Source organism: Gekko japonicus, unplaced genomic scaffold (genome assembly GCF_001447785.1).
Source record: "Gekko japonicus isolate JY-2015 unplaced genomic scaffold, Gekko_japonicus_V1.1 scaffold490, whole genome shotgun sequence".
NCBI lineage: Eukaryota > Metazoa > Chordata > Lepidosauria > Squamata > Gekkonidae > Gekko > Gekko japonicus.
In genome coordinates this window covers 1,014,173-1,032,884 of record NW_015165249.1, presented here as the reverse complement: position 1 = coordinate 1,032,884, position 18,712 = coordinate 1,014,173, and the positions used below count along the sequence as shown (strand labels likewise).

The 18,712-nt window shown below is 44.8% G+C and overlaps 1 protein-coding gene across 1 annotated transcript in view; it reads left to right on the top strand.

Annotated features, from left to right (window-relative positions):
• The window catches only part of TBX1 (T-box 1), a gene marked incomplete at its 5' end in the record, with an annotated part of 59,987 nt that overhangs the window by 26,744 nt on the left and 14,531 nt on the right, over window positions 1-18,712 (top strand). The window contains 3 exons of the mRNA XM_015410113.1: window positions 4,676-4,847; window positions 7,636-7,791; window positions 18,486-18,553. Coding sequence (XP_015265599.1) covers window positions 4,676-4,847; window positions 7,636-7,791; window positions 18,486-18,553 — 396 coding nt within the window. The remainder of the gene's footprint in view (window positions 1-4,675; window positions 4,848-7,635; window positions 7,792-18,485; window positions 18,554-18,712) is intronic.

Here is an 18,712-nt window from a genome sequence, read left to right as displayed (position 1 = left end):
GAGTTAGTGTGAGCTAGCTCACAGCTTTCTAGCCTCCAGTTGACAGATCTTTGTCTCCGCTCAGGAAGGACGGCTCCAGAGCAAACTGATGTATGCAGTAGCCCAATCCCTCGCTCACAACTTTCATGCCAGTGGCTCACAAAGTAGAATTTGTTGCTCACAGAGACTCCACAGCTGAGAAGGGAGCCTTGGTCCCGGCACTGTTTCGGGTTGGTTCTCAGCTCGGTCCTCCTGCCACACCCGCGTCTCCTTGCAAAGCGGCGTAGAAGCGTCTCGCTTTAAAACAGTGCCCCATGGAGGGGACCCAAGGAGAGCGGGAGCAGTAGACCCAGGATGTCTACTCGGAAGTAAGTACCACTACATCCAATGGAGCTTACTCCCGGGTAAACGTGCAAAGGATCGCAGCCTCATCCCGCTGAGTATGTCCTGGCAGGGAGAGGTTGGTTTGCGCGGTTGAAAGAGTGGTCAAAATAGGACACTGTTCGACCCACCTGGGTTCGCCCAGTCACATTTGCCCGCGCCCAGGCAGTTTAAGGGTGCAGCAGAGTTTTGCACGTGGACTCTGGCCGAAAGGAGCAGCGACGCCACCAAAGAAGAAGAAAGAGCTGAAAGTCTCTCCCCCCCCCTCTGACTCAGCGTCTTTTTGTGCGCGCGTGTGCGCGCCTTGGGGCGTCTGCAATTTGTAACCGATTAGACCCAATTTTGTAGTCCGTAAAAAAAAAAAAATCTGCCTCGCAGCCCTGTCCTTAAGACGTTGGGTGGAAGGTGGTGTCTTGATTCCCCCGACATTCCTACGGGGTTTGGGAGGATCCTTGGAGGTGCCCTGCTTGCTTTCAGCGTCTCCAGCGAGGGCTGCAGGAAGGCCACTGGGACTTCCCTTAAAGTAAGGATCGGGCTGGAAATCATTGCTCGAAAACCGCACAGGACCGGGAGCTCGAGAATACACGTGGAGTTGTCAAAAGGCTGCCCCCTGTCAAAACCAGGGTTCGGTTGTTCTAGGGAGTTGGAACAGGCCGGTCTGAACACCACCTCTTCGAGGAGCATCCAGGTCAAGTAGGAAACCGGGATAATCCAGCTCGGCCGGCCAAAATTGGGGACTTTTCACACCACGCTCCAAGCGGAAATCAATGGGCTTGGAACAAAGTTTGCCCGTCTCTGGGAAACGATCTGGGGAAGCCCACGAAGGAGTAAGAAACTGGCCCTTCAAAGGGCGATCCCGCCGCCTAAAGAGATTTCCTCGACCTTTCTGGAAAGAAGACGAGCCACCGCGATTGCGGGACTGGCTGCGATTTCACACGCTAAATAATGCGCTTTCAATCCACTTTCCAACTGGATTTTGCCAGTTCACACTGTAAAATCCAGTTGGGAAGAGCATCGAAAGTGGATGGAAAGAGCATTATTTAGTGTGTGTGATCGCCGTGTACACCAATGCTCCCTCTAAGCTGAGTAGTCTTGTGAGCAAAAATTCTACTTTGTGAGCAACCGGCATTAAAGTTGTGAGCAGGTGATTTGGCTGCTGCATAAATTAGTTTTGGTGCGGAGCCGTCCTTCCTGAGCCAAGACAAAAATGTGTGAGCTGGAGGCTAAAAAACTGCGAGCTAGCTCACACTAACTCAGCTTAGAGGGAACACTGGTGTACACCTGTGCTGGGGCGTTACAAATGCCCAAAAGGGCTTTCCCTTCCACAGCCACCTTTGAGTCTGACCGATGTTCAGCAGCCCCCCCCCTCGTGTGCCTGCCTCTCTAGGCCCTCCAGAGGTGCCTTTTCTACCAAAACCTTCTTTCTGTGGCCGACCAGAAGGCAGCAACTTGTCTTTGCAGGCAGCCCTGCTTACCCCCCCCCCCAGTTATGCGATTTGACTTCTTAACACCTTGAGTTGAAAAGGGCCCGTGAAAGACGCATTATGCCCTCCGCTCGGCAGATCCAAGACGCCTGAAAAGCCCCTGTGCCTAGGAATGGTGATGCGGAAGATGTAAATATTTAGACAGATCTCCAGCTTCCCAGGCCGTTTCAGAAATGTTTGCTTGTCAAAGGAAATGGGATATATAACATCCAATTGAGTATCTCTCTCCCGCCCGCCCCCCTTTTTTCTTTGCTTTGTGTTTCTGCTCAAGTCCGCGACGAGAGAGCGTTCTCCCACTGAGCAAAGGGCTGGATTTTAAATAAACACGCAAAGGGAGGAGAGGTCTGAGTCTGTACTCTTGAATCAATATGTACTTTGAAAGGATGAAATCCGGGGGGAAGGCTAGAAAAGGCTTTCATGGCATGGTGGGTTTTTTTTTGCCCTATATCTGTGCACACCAGAGGCCCCAGACAAAGACTCCCTCTCTGGCCCACCTCACATTCAGAAGACGAGATCAGTGGTTGGAACAGGGATATCTTCTACAAGGGCAATAAAGTCCCACTGTACTCGAGGATCCACAAAGTTACTTGGGGAAAAATGATCTTATACTACCGTGTATAGCTTGCTACAACTAGGATCTTACTATGGAATTTTGCATCATTTAATGTGTGTGTTAGTTCTTGTGCTCTGCTTCAGTTCTGTTTCTAAATTGCTGGTTAGTTCTATATCCTTATCCTATTGCATTGTTTATTCAATGTCCCATCTGGTCAATTGTATTGATTCACCCTGTGTAATCTGCCTTGAGCCCAACTGATAACAGCAGAGCCAGTTTGGTGTAGGTGTAGTGGTTAAGTGCGTGGCTAATCTGGGAGAACTGGGGTTGATTCCCCACTCCTCCACTTGCAGCTGCTGGATGACCTTGGGCAAGCCATAGTTTTGCCAGAGCTGTTCTCTCAAGGACAGTTCTGCAAAGAGCTCTCTCAGCCCCGCCTACCTCACAGGGAGGGGAAGGGAAGGAGTTTGTAAGCTGCTCTGAGACTCTGAGTGAAGGGTGGGGTGTAAATCCAATTTCTTCTTCTTTTTCATCATCTTCTTCTGACAATAAATAATATTGGATGCCTTTTTGACCATCTAGTCAGTACCCACACAGGAGGCACTCTGGACTACCAACAATGTTCCCTCTAAGCTTTGGAGTCTTGTGAGCAAAAACTCTACTTTGTGAGCTACTGGCATTAAAGTTGTGAGCGAGTGATTTCGCTACTGCATAAATTAATTGGCTCTGGAGCCCTCCTTCCTGAGCTGAGACAAAAATGTGTGAGCTGGAGGCTAAAAAACTGTGAGCTAGCTCACACTAACTCAGCTTAGAGGGAACACTGACTACCATGACCCAGCCTGCCATTTTATTCTGAATTGGTTTTAAACTTGATTAACATTGTATATTTCGATACTGTTTTTACTGTGAAATGACCTATTGTGACCCACCCTGAGCCCGCTTGTGGGGGGAGGGATATAAATCAATCAAACAAACAAACAAATAAATAAAGTAAATGACTATTGCTACTCTCCCTCAATGGTATCTTGCATGGCTTCCTGGGCCCCTGAAGCTTTAGGCTTCCCTCCCCAGCCCTGGATAGAAGACATGTTTTAACTCCAAAAGCTTAGGGGGACTTAAATGATTTTAACTTGGGCCACAGAATTCCCATTCCATCTTTCTTCCTTTGTAAACAATTATCGGCAAATAGTACTAGCCACAAGCCTTCTTCTCTTTTCAAATACTTAGCATTTAAGCCAAAGAAAGAAGACCCTGAATGTAAGATGACCCCATCCCCCCAAATGTGATACACGAAAAAAGGTTTTATTACTGTTCATACTTGTAACATATATAGGAATGTAAGACTACCCACTTCCCCCCTTCATGGTATTAGCAGGGGATCTCCTCTTCCTTTTGAGTAAATGCAGCAGCACTTCACACACACCATCTCATTAAAGTCTTTGTAACAAGCTTGTTGCCATGTAGGGACCATTCTTATACCCATATTGCAGATAGAAAGACTGGGGCTGCAAGAAAATGGCTTGCCTTAAGGCCGGTCTTGTGAGTTCATGCCAAGGGTAAAATCTGATCCCCAGGGCTTTCACAGCTCAGTCTCTTTGGCATTATGCCATGCCAGCTCTTTTAGACAAACTTCTTTGCAATAAAATATCTCTTTGCAATAAAATAAAATCAATCAGACTTTCCTGCCAGAGAATGATGCACGCCACTGGGGTCCCCACTGGGGAGACAGTATTAATATTAGCATTAATTAATGTTAATCAATAAAGTAATATTAATACTTTATTAATACCCATATTTGATGCAACAAACATGAAATTAAGCAAGCTCCAGAGCACAACGGAAGACAGGAGTGCCTGGCGTGATGTGGTCCATGGGGTCGCGAAGAGTCGGACTCGACTGTGCGATTGAACAACAACAAATACCCATATTAATATGGGTATTAATAAAGTAAATAAATAACATAACGTTCATATAGGCAAACTTACTCTAATGCATTACAGAAATACAAACCGGAGCCATTTCTGCTTCCCCTGCTAGGTGAACTATCTCTATGCATTTGGGGATATGTCTATAGGATCCCTGATTTGTGTTGAAAAAACAACCATTGTGTTCTGAGCCATGGTGAATTTTAAGACCCAAAGAGAAGACTGGCACTAGTGGTACATGATGGCAGAAAGGTCCTTGCCAGAGTCTAGTAAACTCTCTGGGCTGTTGCACTACAGTCCACTCATGCTTAAGCGGGAGGCTTAACTCAGACCCGGCTTTTCTCTCCATACAGATACGCATTTCACAGTTCCTCCTGGCTAGTAGCTGGCAAGGCCGACCCAGCAACTCCCGGGAGAGTCCATTACCACCCGGATTCCCCCGCCCGGGGAGCTCAGTGGATGAAACAGATTGTCTCCTTTGACAAACTTAAGCTGACGAACAATCTATTGGATGACAACGGACACGTAAGTGTTACAAGGGGGAGGCAGAAAACCATGGTTGAAGGGCTTGATCAATAGCACAGTGGATGATTCTCAAGAGGGTGTGATGGTAGATCTAGGCCTTCTTGTGGGTGGGCTGCCAAGCCCCAGAAAATGACTGTTAGGAGAGTTGGCCTAAGCCTGAAGGGGTCACATCTGGGACAGATGTGTGGCCTTCCAAAACCTGAGACTTTCTAAAGGGCTACTAGCAAAATACCACAACAGTGATCACTGAGCATATCTCTTGTATCTCTGTTATATAAACTTTTTTGCATTCTATAAGTCTTCCATCCACTCAACATCCCTATGAAGTAAGCAATTAATATGTCTTTTAGTAGAGGGAAGCACATTGTTTTTCTTCACTTTGCTGTTTTAAGCATGTCATATTGACCGTGTATGATGAGGGTTATCATCCTAATAATAGTTCTTTGAAAAATAAAGCTCCCTGAAATTAACGGGGTTTGACTTCCAAGAACACACAGTTATGAGGAGGACTTCATTTGTCTTCCCTAAAATCTTGCAACAGTTACTTCCAGAGCCCATTTCACAGATGGGAAACTGAGGCAGCAAGATGCAGGCTTGCATGTGCTCTCCCAGTTGGATCCAACCCCAGTTTTCAGTCTACGTCAATAACAGCTGTATAGTGCTTAGTGTGACCATTTTAAGACTCCAACCAGCCAAATCTACAGTGGATCACAAACCTGTAGACCAGTGTATATGTATCTGTGGATCCTCGATCGAGGACCTGCCTCATTACATAATAAATTGTCCCATATACTCGGAACCAAGAGGAAAATTTCTCGCCAACATATTTTCTGGTCTCCACCTTCTTTCTGACTCTGATAAACTAATGTTTATGTTGTCAGATACAGATTCTTTTGTTTCCAACAGAATGGCACTTTTTGCTCTAGATGCTAGAAAAATAAGAGCAAATGTAGCAACTAGGAAAATAACAACTGATACAGCTGCTGCTAGTTAGTTTGATGTATTTTATTGTTATATTTTAAGTATACACCATTATAAATGCTTTCAGATATTATGTATTATATTGCTATATTTTAGTGAGGTAATTTATTGTTATATCTGTAGGTGCATTTTATCTCTAACGATTCTCGATTGTAAAGGCCTATGGTCATATACAATAAATTTTCTACCTACAAATATGTTAACTTACAACTACAAGAAAGTCCCGTTGACATGCATAAGTCTGCATACGACTGCAGCCCTGCAGAAGTATGTCCTGGTAATTGAAATGGGCAAGTTACTTCCAAGTAATTGTTCAGAAAACTGCAGTCTTGGGCATTTTGAAATCCCATTATTTCCATGGACAAAAAGACAAATAAGTGGATTCTAAATCAAATCAAGCCTGAATTCTCCCTATAAGCTAAAATGACTAAACTGAGGCTATTGTACTTTGGTCACATGATGAGAAGACAAAATTCACTGGGGAACACAACAATGCTAGGAAAAGTTGAAGGCGGCAGGAACAGAGGAAGGCCCAACATAAGATAGATTGACTCTATAAAGGAAGCCATGGCCCTCAGTTTGCAAGATCCGAGCAAGGCTATTAACTATAAGACATAATGAAGGTCATTAATTCATAAGATTGCCATAAATTGGAAGCACTTGATGGCACTTAACACACAACGCACACACATTTCCTCTTTTTTTTTGAAACCCCCAAAGGGGTATTTTTATTGTTTTTCAATAGACTACAAAACTACAAAGAAAAAAATGGGAAGGGACTACATCTATGGATAAAGGAAAGATACCCACACTAACTAAAAAACCAAGAGTGAGAGATCATAACCAAGTTAAACTAAATGTTAATATTACATTTGTTAATAAGGCAATATACTTGTAGAGTTCTTGCTTTGCATTGCTTCTATGTTAGTAAATTAGTTATCTTGAGAAGACTTTCTGAGCATCTTCATTTCTTCAAAGAGCAATTTTCAGAGTCCTTCTGCCCTTACTTTGGCTTTCTGTCTCTAAAATCATACACAGTTTTCGTCGCACCCACACGCACACACATTTCCATGGGAGAAGCAAGCATGTATTTAATCCCTTCTGCCAAAATCAGAATATAACACTGCTGGCTAGATTGTACCCTTAACCAGGGGTCATTTCGTAGAAAAAGAGCTAGGGGGACTCATTAGCATAACTCATTAGCATATGCCACACACCCTGACATCACCGGAAGTGTGTCCTCCCCACAGCCGGCGGTGACCTCCAGCGGGCACCAGCAGGGAGCTCCAGGCCCCGCCCTCCCGCACCTCACCCGGGGGGATGGCGTCCCCCTGCGTCCCCCCCCAAATGACCCCTGCCCTTAACTGAAGGGTATACATCAAAAGGTACTTTAAATTTAGCTAGGAGAGGTGACTTTTCCTCTAAGTAATCTCTATCAGATCAAAAAAGTTATTGGAATTTATTATCTCAAATGAAGAGAGTCTGCAATCAAACGACTGGAGCAGACAAAAAATTTTTTTACCTTGACAGCCTCCTCTCAATAAATCAATCCAACTTAATCATGCCAGGACCTGATAAACATTGTCACTTTCATTTGTTTCTCCTCCCATCCAGCTCTCTCTTCAAAGACAGCAGGATGCCCACTGAGTCCAGCCCCCCCCATCCTTGCCCCATGTAGCCCCCTACCCTGACATTGCACATTTGGTATCCTGTGTGTGGGTGTGGGGCCCCCCTCCTCTCTCAACGTGCTGCCTCGGTGTAGTAGAATGAATCAGTTATGATCTCCCTTGCTCGTTTTATCATTCAGATCATTTTGAACTCCATGCACAGATACCAGCCTCGTTTCCACGTGGTCTACGTCGACCCTAGGAAAGACAGCGAGAAGTATGCCGAGGAGAACTTTAAGACCTTTGTCTTTGAGGAGACCCGCTTCACTGCAGTGACGGCCTACCAGAACCACAGAGTGAGTATCTGGAATTCATTACTGAGACACAAACCTTCCAGTACTTCATTTATCAAAAAAAAAAAAGGTCCCCGCCTCACCCCATTTCCAGCAACATGATGGATGGGGAGGTGGAGAGGGGAAGGCAGGAAGGACAGATTGTTCAGAGCAGTCAATCAAGTTGGGGCTTTAGTTGGGGGGGAAAAACAACAATCTCCGAACCAAACAATACCGGATGCCGTCCACAATACCTTCAAAGGTCATGTAGTCCCATTTTTGATCAGACTAAACAGAGGAGATTAAACATGGTTTAAAGAAATGGAGGTATGTCATCTTTAAAACTAACACACTATTGTCTACTCTGACTGTCAGCATCTCTTCAGCGTTCTGTCTCTGTTATGCTAGCTGCAGCCATCTTCCCTGGAATTGCCAGGAAATTTCTGCATGCCTTCAGCTGCGGTCTATTCTCCTTTCCACTATTTGGAGCGGAGGCTGCAATTCTAAGCATGCTTACCTGTTTTTAAACCCCCATTGGACACAGTGAGACTTCCTTCTGAACTGAGACAGGATTATGCTGTGAGGTTCCCACATCCTCATGTAGCACTTTACATACCACTGTACATTAATTCTTTTGATTTAGGTTATATTAAGCAGTTAGGATTAAAAAAACAAAACACCACAGCAAATGTTTACTTTTCATATAACTGAAATGCCAAAATTACACAAGAAGAGTATATTTCCCTTCACCCTGGGATGTGGGCTATCAACAGTTTTCATGCAGAATCGATTCAAGTGGCTACGGAAAATAGAGCTCTAGACACATTTTCAGAACTGGCACGGCCAGCAAAGCAGAATCAAACTATTTCCTCTTTATCCCAAAGAAAACCAGCTTCGGAAAAGCAACTCTAAATTATTCTAAGAGTAGCCATATATTTAGACATGTTACGTACGCTTCTTGTCCCCTGGAGAATCCATTAGCTTTGAATGCAGGTTTTGGGAAATACAACAACTGTTAATTGTTGTATTTCTGGAAGACGCGTACCTTTCCAGCTTGCAAATCATCTTCATCATCTTCATCATCTTCATCTTCTTCTTCTTCTTCTTCTTCATCATCATCATCATCTGCCTATTGCTCTCAAACACTGAAAATGTATTGCATACATTTTAAAATAAGATCAGGCATTACAAAAGTCTCCACATGAACTACTTAAGTGTGGGGCTGCCAAGAGGCCTGGAGAATATGTCCTGTCCCTTTAATGGAGTCAATGTGTGGAAATGGGCTATTAAAGCTTTTGACAGCATGGAGTTTAATACCATCGCCTGGGAAACAACATCTCCTTAAAGGGATGGGACATTTTTTTCCAGGCTTGTTGGCAACCCTGCTTAAGACACAGCTATTTGTATAGGCCAGTGAAGACAAAGCACCCAGCATACCTGCTTAGAAGTGTTCATGGAGCTGCAAGTCCCCTCCCTTCCAGCAGCTGGGAAGCAGGAGGCTCCTCCTAGGGGGTGCCCCTGGGGTGAAAGCATCCAGATTACCTTGCTTCAGATTAAAGGTGTCTAGGGTCCCGCTGACCCTCTTTTAAAGTGCCACCTCTTCCGTTTAAGAGATAAATGCATAGGGCTGTTTACCAGCCAAGCCAGACGGGATGTTTAAGTTCTGTTACTGGAATTCCTGACGTAGAATTCGGCCCTTACAAAGCAACCACGGGGACGTCTGATACGGACTAGGGAAGAGAAGGGTGAATTCTTCCCTCCCGTGATATTTCACTGATGGGAAATGTAGCTGCCTCTCCCATGCTGCTTTAAGTCTTGCTACGGGGGAAAAAGACTGTCTGGGACCTGTCTTTTCCCCTCCCTTACCTGGGCCTAAACCAGTTTTGGGGGAGCATTTTCAATCAGGGAAACGGGCAAGGGGAATCGTCTTCTTTCCTCAGCACCACAGCCTCGATCCATATCAGGAAGTCTCATAGCTGCTTTTTAAGGCCAGATTGCACGTTGGAAGTTCCCATCATGCAGCACTCAGCCATCACATGACACGGAGTCTAGCCCTGTGACTTCATACACCTGCAACTGGCTCCAGAACAACCACATAGGTTTTGCCTACATTCTTTCTCTCCCCCTCCCCCAATAATATCTCCGTTTAATACAACAACCTATGGGAAGTTAAAAACAGAAAACCCAGAATTTTATTTATAATATTGTTTTACAAGAATATTGTATACATGACTTTTGAAGAAACAAATTTGGCATGAGGAAATCATAGTGCATCCCTGTTTTAAGTGTGACATTCACAAGGGAAGTTGCTTCTTCCATTGAAGGGTTGAGAGCTTGTGTGTGTATCTAAGTTCCATGGCCAGAAAGAAATGAATGGTCAGGAATAACAAGTGGAGGCAAATCAATGGATCTTGACTCTATGTTATGGCATAAAGCTTTCCGTTATCTTAAAGCTGAGAATCCACCTTCCGTGTGGCATAGATTTTTTTTAATATATATTTTAAATTGTTTTAAGTTACAATACAATAACAGCAACAACAGGAACAAAGAAGTAACAAAACAATAACTAATAAACAATTGCAGTTATGGTTACATATAGTGGAGAATGTTATTACCTGAAAACATGTCATTGCCTACTTTCTTGACACTGAAGTCCAAAGGCTGCAATCAGAAAAACAAAACTTGCTCGACTTCAGTTTAATGAAGCTAGTATGGTATAAAGGGTTTCAGAATTAATCCACTACTAAGCAATATCTATAGGCAGCGATATGGAGAAGGAACTAGGGATTTCCAGCAGAGAACCCTCAGCACATTCACATTAGGGTTCACACATGAAGCTGCCTTAAACTGAATCAGACTATCAGTCCATTAGGGTCAGTCTTGTCTACTCAGACTGGCAGTGGCTCTCCAGGGTCTCAGGCAGAAGATCTTTCACACCACCTACTGCCTGGTCCCTTTTAACTGGAGATGCTGGGGATTGAACCTGGGTTAACGTGCAGTGAGGGGAAGCGAGAACAGTCGAATGGGTTTAAAACATCATTGCATCTGTGGCACAGTCAAGCCCACAGACAGACTCATGGGAAGATGCAGATGGACAAGAACAAACTTCACGGTTCTTCTCCTTCCCGCCCCTCTCCACATGGCTGAGAATTCCTCCAGTCTGGTCTGAACGGCCTGTTCTGCTGTCGGCTTTTTCAGTCTCTCCTCAACCTGCTGGCTGAGGGCATCTAGGCAGCTCTCCTCTTCCTCCTCAGAGCAGTTCATCTGCTAAACTCATGCTTTGGTTTCTGGGGGAATTTGATCATCCTGGGAGCCCTTGCTTCATTATTCCTTTGAAAGAAGCTGGCAAGGGTTTCACGTCTTTTTTGTATGCTTGTAACAACTGCAGCAAAAATTTCCTGGAAGTCAGTGAGATATTGCTTGTATAAAGAACTAGCAGAGGAAGTGCAGGCAGCCCTCCCTCGGGACAGAACGAGAGTCCAGTAGCCCCTTGAAGACTTGCAAAATTTGTGGCAGGGCAGGACCTTTCATGAGTCACTGTTCGCTTCTTCAGATACTCATGAAAGCTCCTACCCTGCCCCAAATGTTGCTGGTCTTCAAGGTGCTACTGGACTCTTGTTCTTTTCTACTGCTACAGACTAACACGGCTACCCAGCTTGATCAGAACAGAGTGTGATCAATGCAGATTGGCCAGCCAGGTAGACTGCTCTCGCTTGGAACTGGTGGGGCTGTCCCATCACCTTTGCTGGCTCTTTCACACATGCTGAATAATGCGCTGTCACTGCAGCTTTGCAACTGGATTTTACTGTGCGAAACAGCAAAAGCGGCTTGCAAATGATTGCCAAAAGTGCATTGAAAGTGGACTGGAATTGCATTATTCAGCATGTATGAAAGTGCCATTATTGGAGAACCCCCTTCCCTCAGTTCATCCAGACATTTTGCTGAATTGTGAGGAAGCTTTTTTAAAAAATTACACTTCAGAAGTATGAGCATAATACCGGTTCTGTTTCTGTAGGTGTGATTTTTAAAAAATCCTCTTCTTGTCAAAATAAATATCGATGTGGTGTAGAAACTCAGGCACAAATTTAAATATAGTTGTTTTAAGGCTGAAAGGATTATTTGGTTAAACTCTGCAATTAGTCACTCAGCACCTCAGACTTCCTAAATGTATCTTTTGAACCAGAGAAAGCCTTTAAGATGATTTTTTTTCATCTTGACAATTAATCATTTGTCAGGCGAAATACTAGTTGCACACATTTCTTTTTCTTCCCAATTATAAGCATTGGCATTAGAGTTTATAGGGAACATTGTACACCAATTTAATGATAATAATATTCTTCATCATCAATCATCATCATCATCATCATCATCTTCATCATCACCCAATTAGCATTTACAGAGTGCTTTCAGTAGCACTTCACATACATGACTCAACTTGTACAACAGCCTCATAAAGTTTGTTGTTGTTCAGTCGCACAGTCGAGTCCGACTCTTCGCGACCCCATGGACCAGATCTCGCCAGGCCCTCCTGTCTTCTGCTGTCCTCTGAAGCTTGCTCAGTTTCATGTTCGTTGCATCGATGACACTGTCTAACCATCTCATCCTTTGCCGTCCCCGTCTTCTTTGACCTTCAATCTTTCCCAGCATCAGGGTCTTCTCCAGTGAGTGCTCCCTTCTCATTGGGTGGCCAAAGTATTTGAGCTTCAGCTTCAGTCTCTGGCCTTCCAGGGAACAGTCAGGGTTGATTTCTTTTAGGATTGACTGATTTGATCTTCTTGCGGTCCAAGTAGATCAGTATTATTGTTATGATATTATAGATTTGTTTCTATTATATATCAGTATAGTTATATGATTGAAGGTAAGAGAGAGTGGCTGAACTGGAAGAGATGAGATTTGACTTGCAGACCACACCTCGTTGGCCTTGCCCCTACCTACCCACCACATTTGTATCCCACCAAGGAGTTTAGTGAGACGTACGTGTTTCTCCACTGTTTTTTGTCACAGAAACCCATTGAGGTAGGTTAGGTGGACAAAGAGTAACTGGCCCAAAGTCACTCAACAAACCTCTTCTTTGAGTGGAGATTTGTACCTGGGCCTTCTAAGTCCTCATTCAAACATTATACCACGCTGGTTCCACATGAGAATTCCAGTTGGGGCAACTTGTCTTCCCTGAGAAAGTATAATGAGATGGCAGGTCTTATTTGTGGGTTCTGCTCTGTCTTTCCCCACTTTCACAGGTTTGTTGGGTGGCTATCAGAGACAGGGCCTTCTCTGTGGTGACACCGAGACTCCCTCCATGTAGCTGCTTATCTGGTACCAAGTCTGCTTAGGCCAAATGACAGATGGTGCTAGAGTTCCATGACTAGAACCCCTAATGCCTTACTTAGGATGCGGTCACACGGAGCATTAGCCACGCTACAGAGACGGAAGATAGGTGGATTTTCCAGGCACGATCACAGCGCCACATCTGGGAAGCGTAGAGCTCCCGTGGTGAACCCGAGGCTTCCCGCCAAAGATGCGGGGTAAAAACTAGTACCTCCGAGGTACTAGTTTCCGTGAACCGCGGGGCAAGGGCGGGCGCCTGATCGCGTTTCCGGTGGTAGGTCGTGGTATCCGGCGCCCGCCCATGTCCCGTCGCTAAAAGGTTCCCCCCCCAAGTCTGCACGGGATGCGCACAAGCACCCAACGGGGCATGCGCACACGCACACTTCGTTTAAAAACAAACAACACAGCCCCCTCCTCTTTTCCGTGCCCCCCCACTCCTGGCTTGGCCTGCTCGAAAGGAACTCTCCTTACCAGGCGGCAGAGGGGGAGGTGTAGGGGGGGGCGTGGTGGGAGGGCCACCCGGCTGAAGCTCCTCCTGGAGGGGACCGGACGGAGGACACAGTTTGCATTCCTCTGCAGCCCTGGAAGGGGTTAAACCCGCGGAGCCTTTTGCTAGAGAGGCCGCTTCTTTGCTGTGCCGCAGGATTGTTCTGTGATCGGCACCTCCCCCCTAACCACAGGACCTCAACGGGACGTCTGATTGCACAGCCTGCGTTATTTTGCTCCGGGGCAAACAGCCATGCTCCCCCCCGCGCATTTCCCCGTGTGACTGGGACCTTAGTTGTGTTGGGGGGCCTGAGAAGGGCCAAGGCTACAGCTCTGGGGATGGAAGGGGTTAGCTAAACAACCCCCCCAATTTCCCTGATAAAAAAATGGGTAACCCCTCAAATGGTTCACACTGGGATATGGGGCAAAAGCCAAGAATTCTACAGGTATTGTCCTTCCCCCCCTTTTGAGGCTTAACTGCTGCTTGAAGGGCCATTTTTTAATCAGGTAAGAAGCAGGGTGGTGTGATGAACTTCCTTTCCTAGGGTTGTCAACCTCCAGGTGGCACCTGGAGATCTCCTGCTATTATAGTTGCTCTCCAGACGACCAAGATCAGTGAAGAAAATGGCTGCTTTGGAGGGTGGACCCTACGGCATTATCTCCGCTGGGGTCCCTCCCTTCCCCAAACCCACCTTCTCCAGGCTCCACCCCCAAAATCTCCCAACTCAGAGCTGACCACCCTATCCTTTCCTCAACATTACGGTGCCGATTCATATTGGACAACCCCTCTTTCACAGCTCATTTTAGGGACAAATGTTGTGAGACCCTCATTACACGGGGAGCAGTACTTAGAGTTCCAAGCTCTGAGGCGATTTCCTCCTACCCATTCTGCTTCCGTTGCTCCCTCTCCAATTGTGAGATGATCTCTCTCTGTTGGCTTTTGCGTTCCTTTTGCTGTTCCTAGCGTTTAAGGAACTGTTCAGGCTGTTTTGATTGCATTATTGATTCTAATGGTAATTTCGGTTGCTTTTGTGGGTTATTGCTGATTTTATATGTTTTTTTCCTGAAATTTGTTAGGATTCTTATTGGGACTGAAAGCGGCTTGTGTGTTCTGAGAGTGCCAGTGTCAATGCTCCAGATAAAAACAGTAAATAGGCATAAAATAAAAGAACCACTAGAATCAGAGAACGAGCTATGAATTAATTAAATTCGTAACAGTACAGGAAAGTGTGTATGTATACAATTATTACAGAAATACAAAATTAATACATAAAAATGTGTAAAACAAATAACAGTAAATATAATGCATTTGTAAAGTAAAAGTGTTAATTCAACTTTCTCAGATTTCTGGAGACAGTAACAATTTTTTTTTCAATCCCATATAACAGCTATAGAATACGCATAAATGAACAATAAATATCCTAAAATATCCATGACAGTAAACTAAACTGCAACTGAAAAAAAGGCTAATCAGCAAGGCGGTATTAAAAAAAAATTAAAACCAGTTAGCTCCCCCCAAAAAACAAATTTAAAAGCTAATTGATAGAATACCGTGACAAAATACAACTTAATAGAGGTATAAAAGCAAGGCCGATATCAAAACCATATATAAACCATTCTATAAAAGAGGTATCACTGTATTCTGCAAGGAGAAAGCTGACGGTTCCTGTATAGAGTAGTAGGCTTGGTGGAGAGCACAACCAGAATAATAGCGGCAAAAGAGTTGCACAAGTTTTGCTGTATGGAAATGCAGGGAAATCAAAGCAAGCCCCAAAGTCCCATGTTTGCCATGTATTAGAGGTGACTCAAATGCTGCATCTGCACAGCATCATTTAAAGGTGGTCTTACACAGCTGCTGAAGCAGCATCACAGTCTGATATGTTGATAGATTCAAGTGGGGCAGCCGTATTGGTCTGAAGCAGCAGAACAAAGTTCGAATCCAGTGGCATCTTTAAGACCAACAAAATATATTCAAGGTATAAGCATTCGTCTACATGCACACTTCTTCGTGCTTGCACACAAAAGCTTTAATAAGATTTTGTTGATCTTAAAGGTACCACTGGACTCGAACTTCAGTTTGATACGTCGACATCCCTTTTATTTTAAAGCTCATATGCCTTACCGGGGTGGGGGTGAGAACCAAGCCTGCATGTTTGTACTTGAAAGTTCCACCAAATCATGGAACGAGCCTAGTCTGCAAATGCAACATTTGGACGTCGTTTAAAAGGTAAAAGCTTTTGGCGATAGAATCTTATTCTAAGAAACCAGTGCTTATAACTGCTGGATGAAAAACTAAACACCTGTAAGTTTTCACTTTTTAACCATGTGCTACAAGGGGAGGGGGGATTAAGTCACAATGGTTGTTTTGAGTTTTGACAGGGTCTGAAACCGTTCCCGCCCCCCCCTTCCTGCGAGCAGGGCACTGTGCCTTTAAGAGACTCCCGGGCCTTCCCAGACTGGCATTCATCTGATGGCTCGGGACAGCTGCTCCTTCTCTCCTGCTTTCTATCAGTTTGACCTCTAAGGCTGGAACTGTCACTGAGGGGCTTAAAGTTTGTTTTTCAACCCATTCCGGAAACTCACAATCTCATACTTTATCCGTGGATTTGCTTAAATATAGAAAAATGCCCTGTCTCTCTCTCTCTCTCTCCCTGGTGAATGAAATAAATACATGGCTGCTCTGTGGTGGCGGAGGCAGCGGGGGTGGGGAGGCCATGTAATGTGGCGTCCACTTACAAGTACATTCATGGCAGACAGCTTAGGAGCTGCCTTTCTCCTGGGCTGCGAATTAGTGTTACATAGAATACACTTCTGCTTTGGGGAGCAGAGGGAAACCACATGGTTGAATTCCAAGGCCAAATCCGAGATCTCTCGAACGGTCTCAATGCCTTTTGCCTTTGAAGGGGAGCCGGGTCTACAAAGAGCAGCCCCTTTAACTGCAAGCAAGGGGGGAAAAAAACAGCTTGAAAGTCACATCAGTCCCAGGGCAGAACCTTGGCTTACGTGTTGTATCTTGCAAATTAGGAACAATGTCAGATTTCAGACTGTTTGCCCTGAGAAATCCTCATTCGATTTTCTTCCTTTGTCATGAGAACTGTGAACGCCGTGATTGTTTCGTGCCACTTTCTTCTTCCCTGCACCGAATGTTCGCATGAAATGTGCCCATGTTTTTCGACAACGTTTTTGCATCGATAAATTAGTATTACTCATTATACATAAAGTAAATATGTAAGCAACATACATTATATCTACCCATTGCAAACTAAAGCTATACAGCATGTGTACCCAGTGCAAAGGAATCTGCAAAAACAACAGCGAGATGCAGAGAACTGAAACCACTGACGAAAATGTAAACAGACACATAAAAAGAAGAGAACCAAAGAGCACTTGCTCATCCCTTCTGCAAATCTAAAACCGGTTCCGTAAGGAAGCTCCAGCACTGGGGCTTTGTGTGAGGGCTGGGGATTATCTGTCAGAGATCTCTATGTTCCCCACCCTATGCAATTCCCAGGATTCCTTATAGGAAAGTAGTTTAAATGGGTTTGGGTGTATAGTGTCCATATGACCTTAGGGAGAAGGTTGTGGCTCAAATGACAGAGAACATGCCATGCCGACATAGAGACCTCTACGTATCTTTACTCCCCACCACCACCACCCACGTGCATAAACTAGCAACTTTGGAAACTAGCTCCCAGGTTTACTGCTGTTGACCTCAGATAACCATTAGTGTCTCTCTCATTAGTGCGTTTCACCACCCTGGCTCCCTACAGAGGTGAAAGTAAGCGGGTATGGATTAGTGCGCAGTACCGGTGCCAAAGTGGTACTTCTCACCTTCTGCTTCAAGCCCCTGAAGAAAGACACAGCCAATAAGAAATTGGCTCCTTATACACCCAGCTCCAACTGAGCTCTCCACTGCCGGCTGCTGATTGCCAACTCAGAGGCTGGAGAGAGGGAGACAAGGGAGACACAGGTACCCTGTAACGTCTTGCCTCGACCTTCACCGAGGATCCCTTCCCAAAGTACCTTTTTTATTTGGTAGAGAATGCTGCTGCAAGAATTTTGACTGGACTGTGTTGTAGGGACTCCATCACTCCAGTTTTGTTCCTTCTACACTGGCTTCCAAGATGCTTTCGAGCCCAATTCAAGGTTCTGGTATTGACCTTTAAAGCCCTATGCAGTTTGGGACCAGCATACTGTAAGGACCGCTTACTCTCACATGAAGCTACCATGACAATTACAGTCATCTTTGAGGGCCTTGCTTTGGGTGCCCTAGTCAATGAAGGCGAGATGTGTGGCAAATGGAGAAAGGGCATTCTCGGCTGTGGCCCCAAGGTCATGGAATTCCTCCCCCAGGGTGACTCATCTGTCCCCCTTTACCATCACTTTCTGCCGACGGCTGATGTCCTTTTTGTTTCATTCGGCTTCTCCTTGTTGACACTCCTTCCTGTTTATGTTTTTAATTGTTGCTTTATAAATATCTGTGTATCGTGTTAAAATATGGATTTTAATGTTTTTTAACTATTTGCTGATTTGACAACTCACATTGGGGGTAAAGTCAGCATTAAAATGTTTTAAATTTAAAACAAAATTAATTGTATTGATATTTTTGCTCAGCTTTCCAGTTAATTTCCAAGTAAATACATAAAGATAGACTGGTGTAATTAATAGTTAGTTGGAATTGGGCTGGGGGTGGGCCTAAGTGCCTACGTTTGCTGAGTATTTATTTAAGTACTTCTGTCTCCCATTGTCCCCGGCTGCCTCCAACGCCACTGGTGGACCTCCTGATGGCACCTGGTATTTTTGGCCACTGTGTGACAGAGTATTGGACTGGATGGGCCATTGGCCTGGTCCAACATTGGCTTCTCTTATGTTCACCTATTTCTCCCCTACCCACCGTCTCTTTTCAGATTACCCAACTCAAGATTGCCAGCAACCCTTTTGCTAAAGGATTCCGGGACTGTGATCCAGAAGACTGGTAAGGCTGGTCTTCCCTTCCTTCCACTGCTAAGGTCCTGGTTGGGAACAGCTCAAGATATGTCCCTGCAACACAAACATTTTTTAAAAATTTTTTTAAAAATATCTTTATTTATAACATTTTTTGAAGTATAAACATGGTCAGAGTAGAACACAAAAA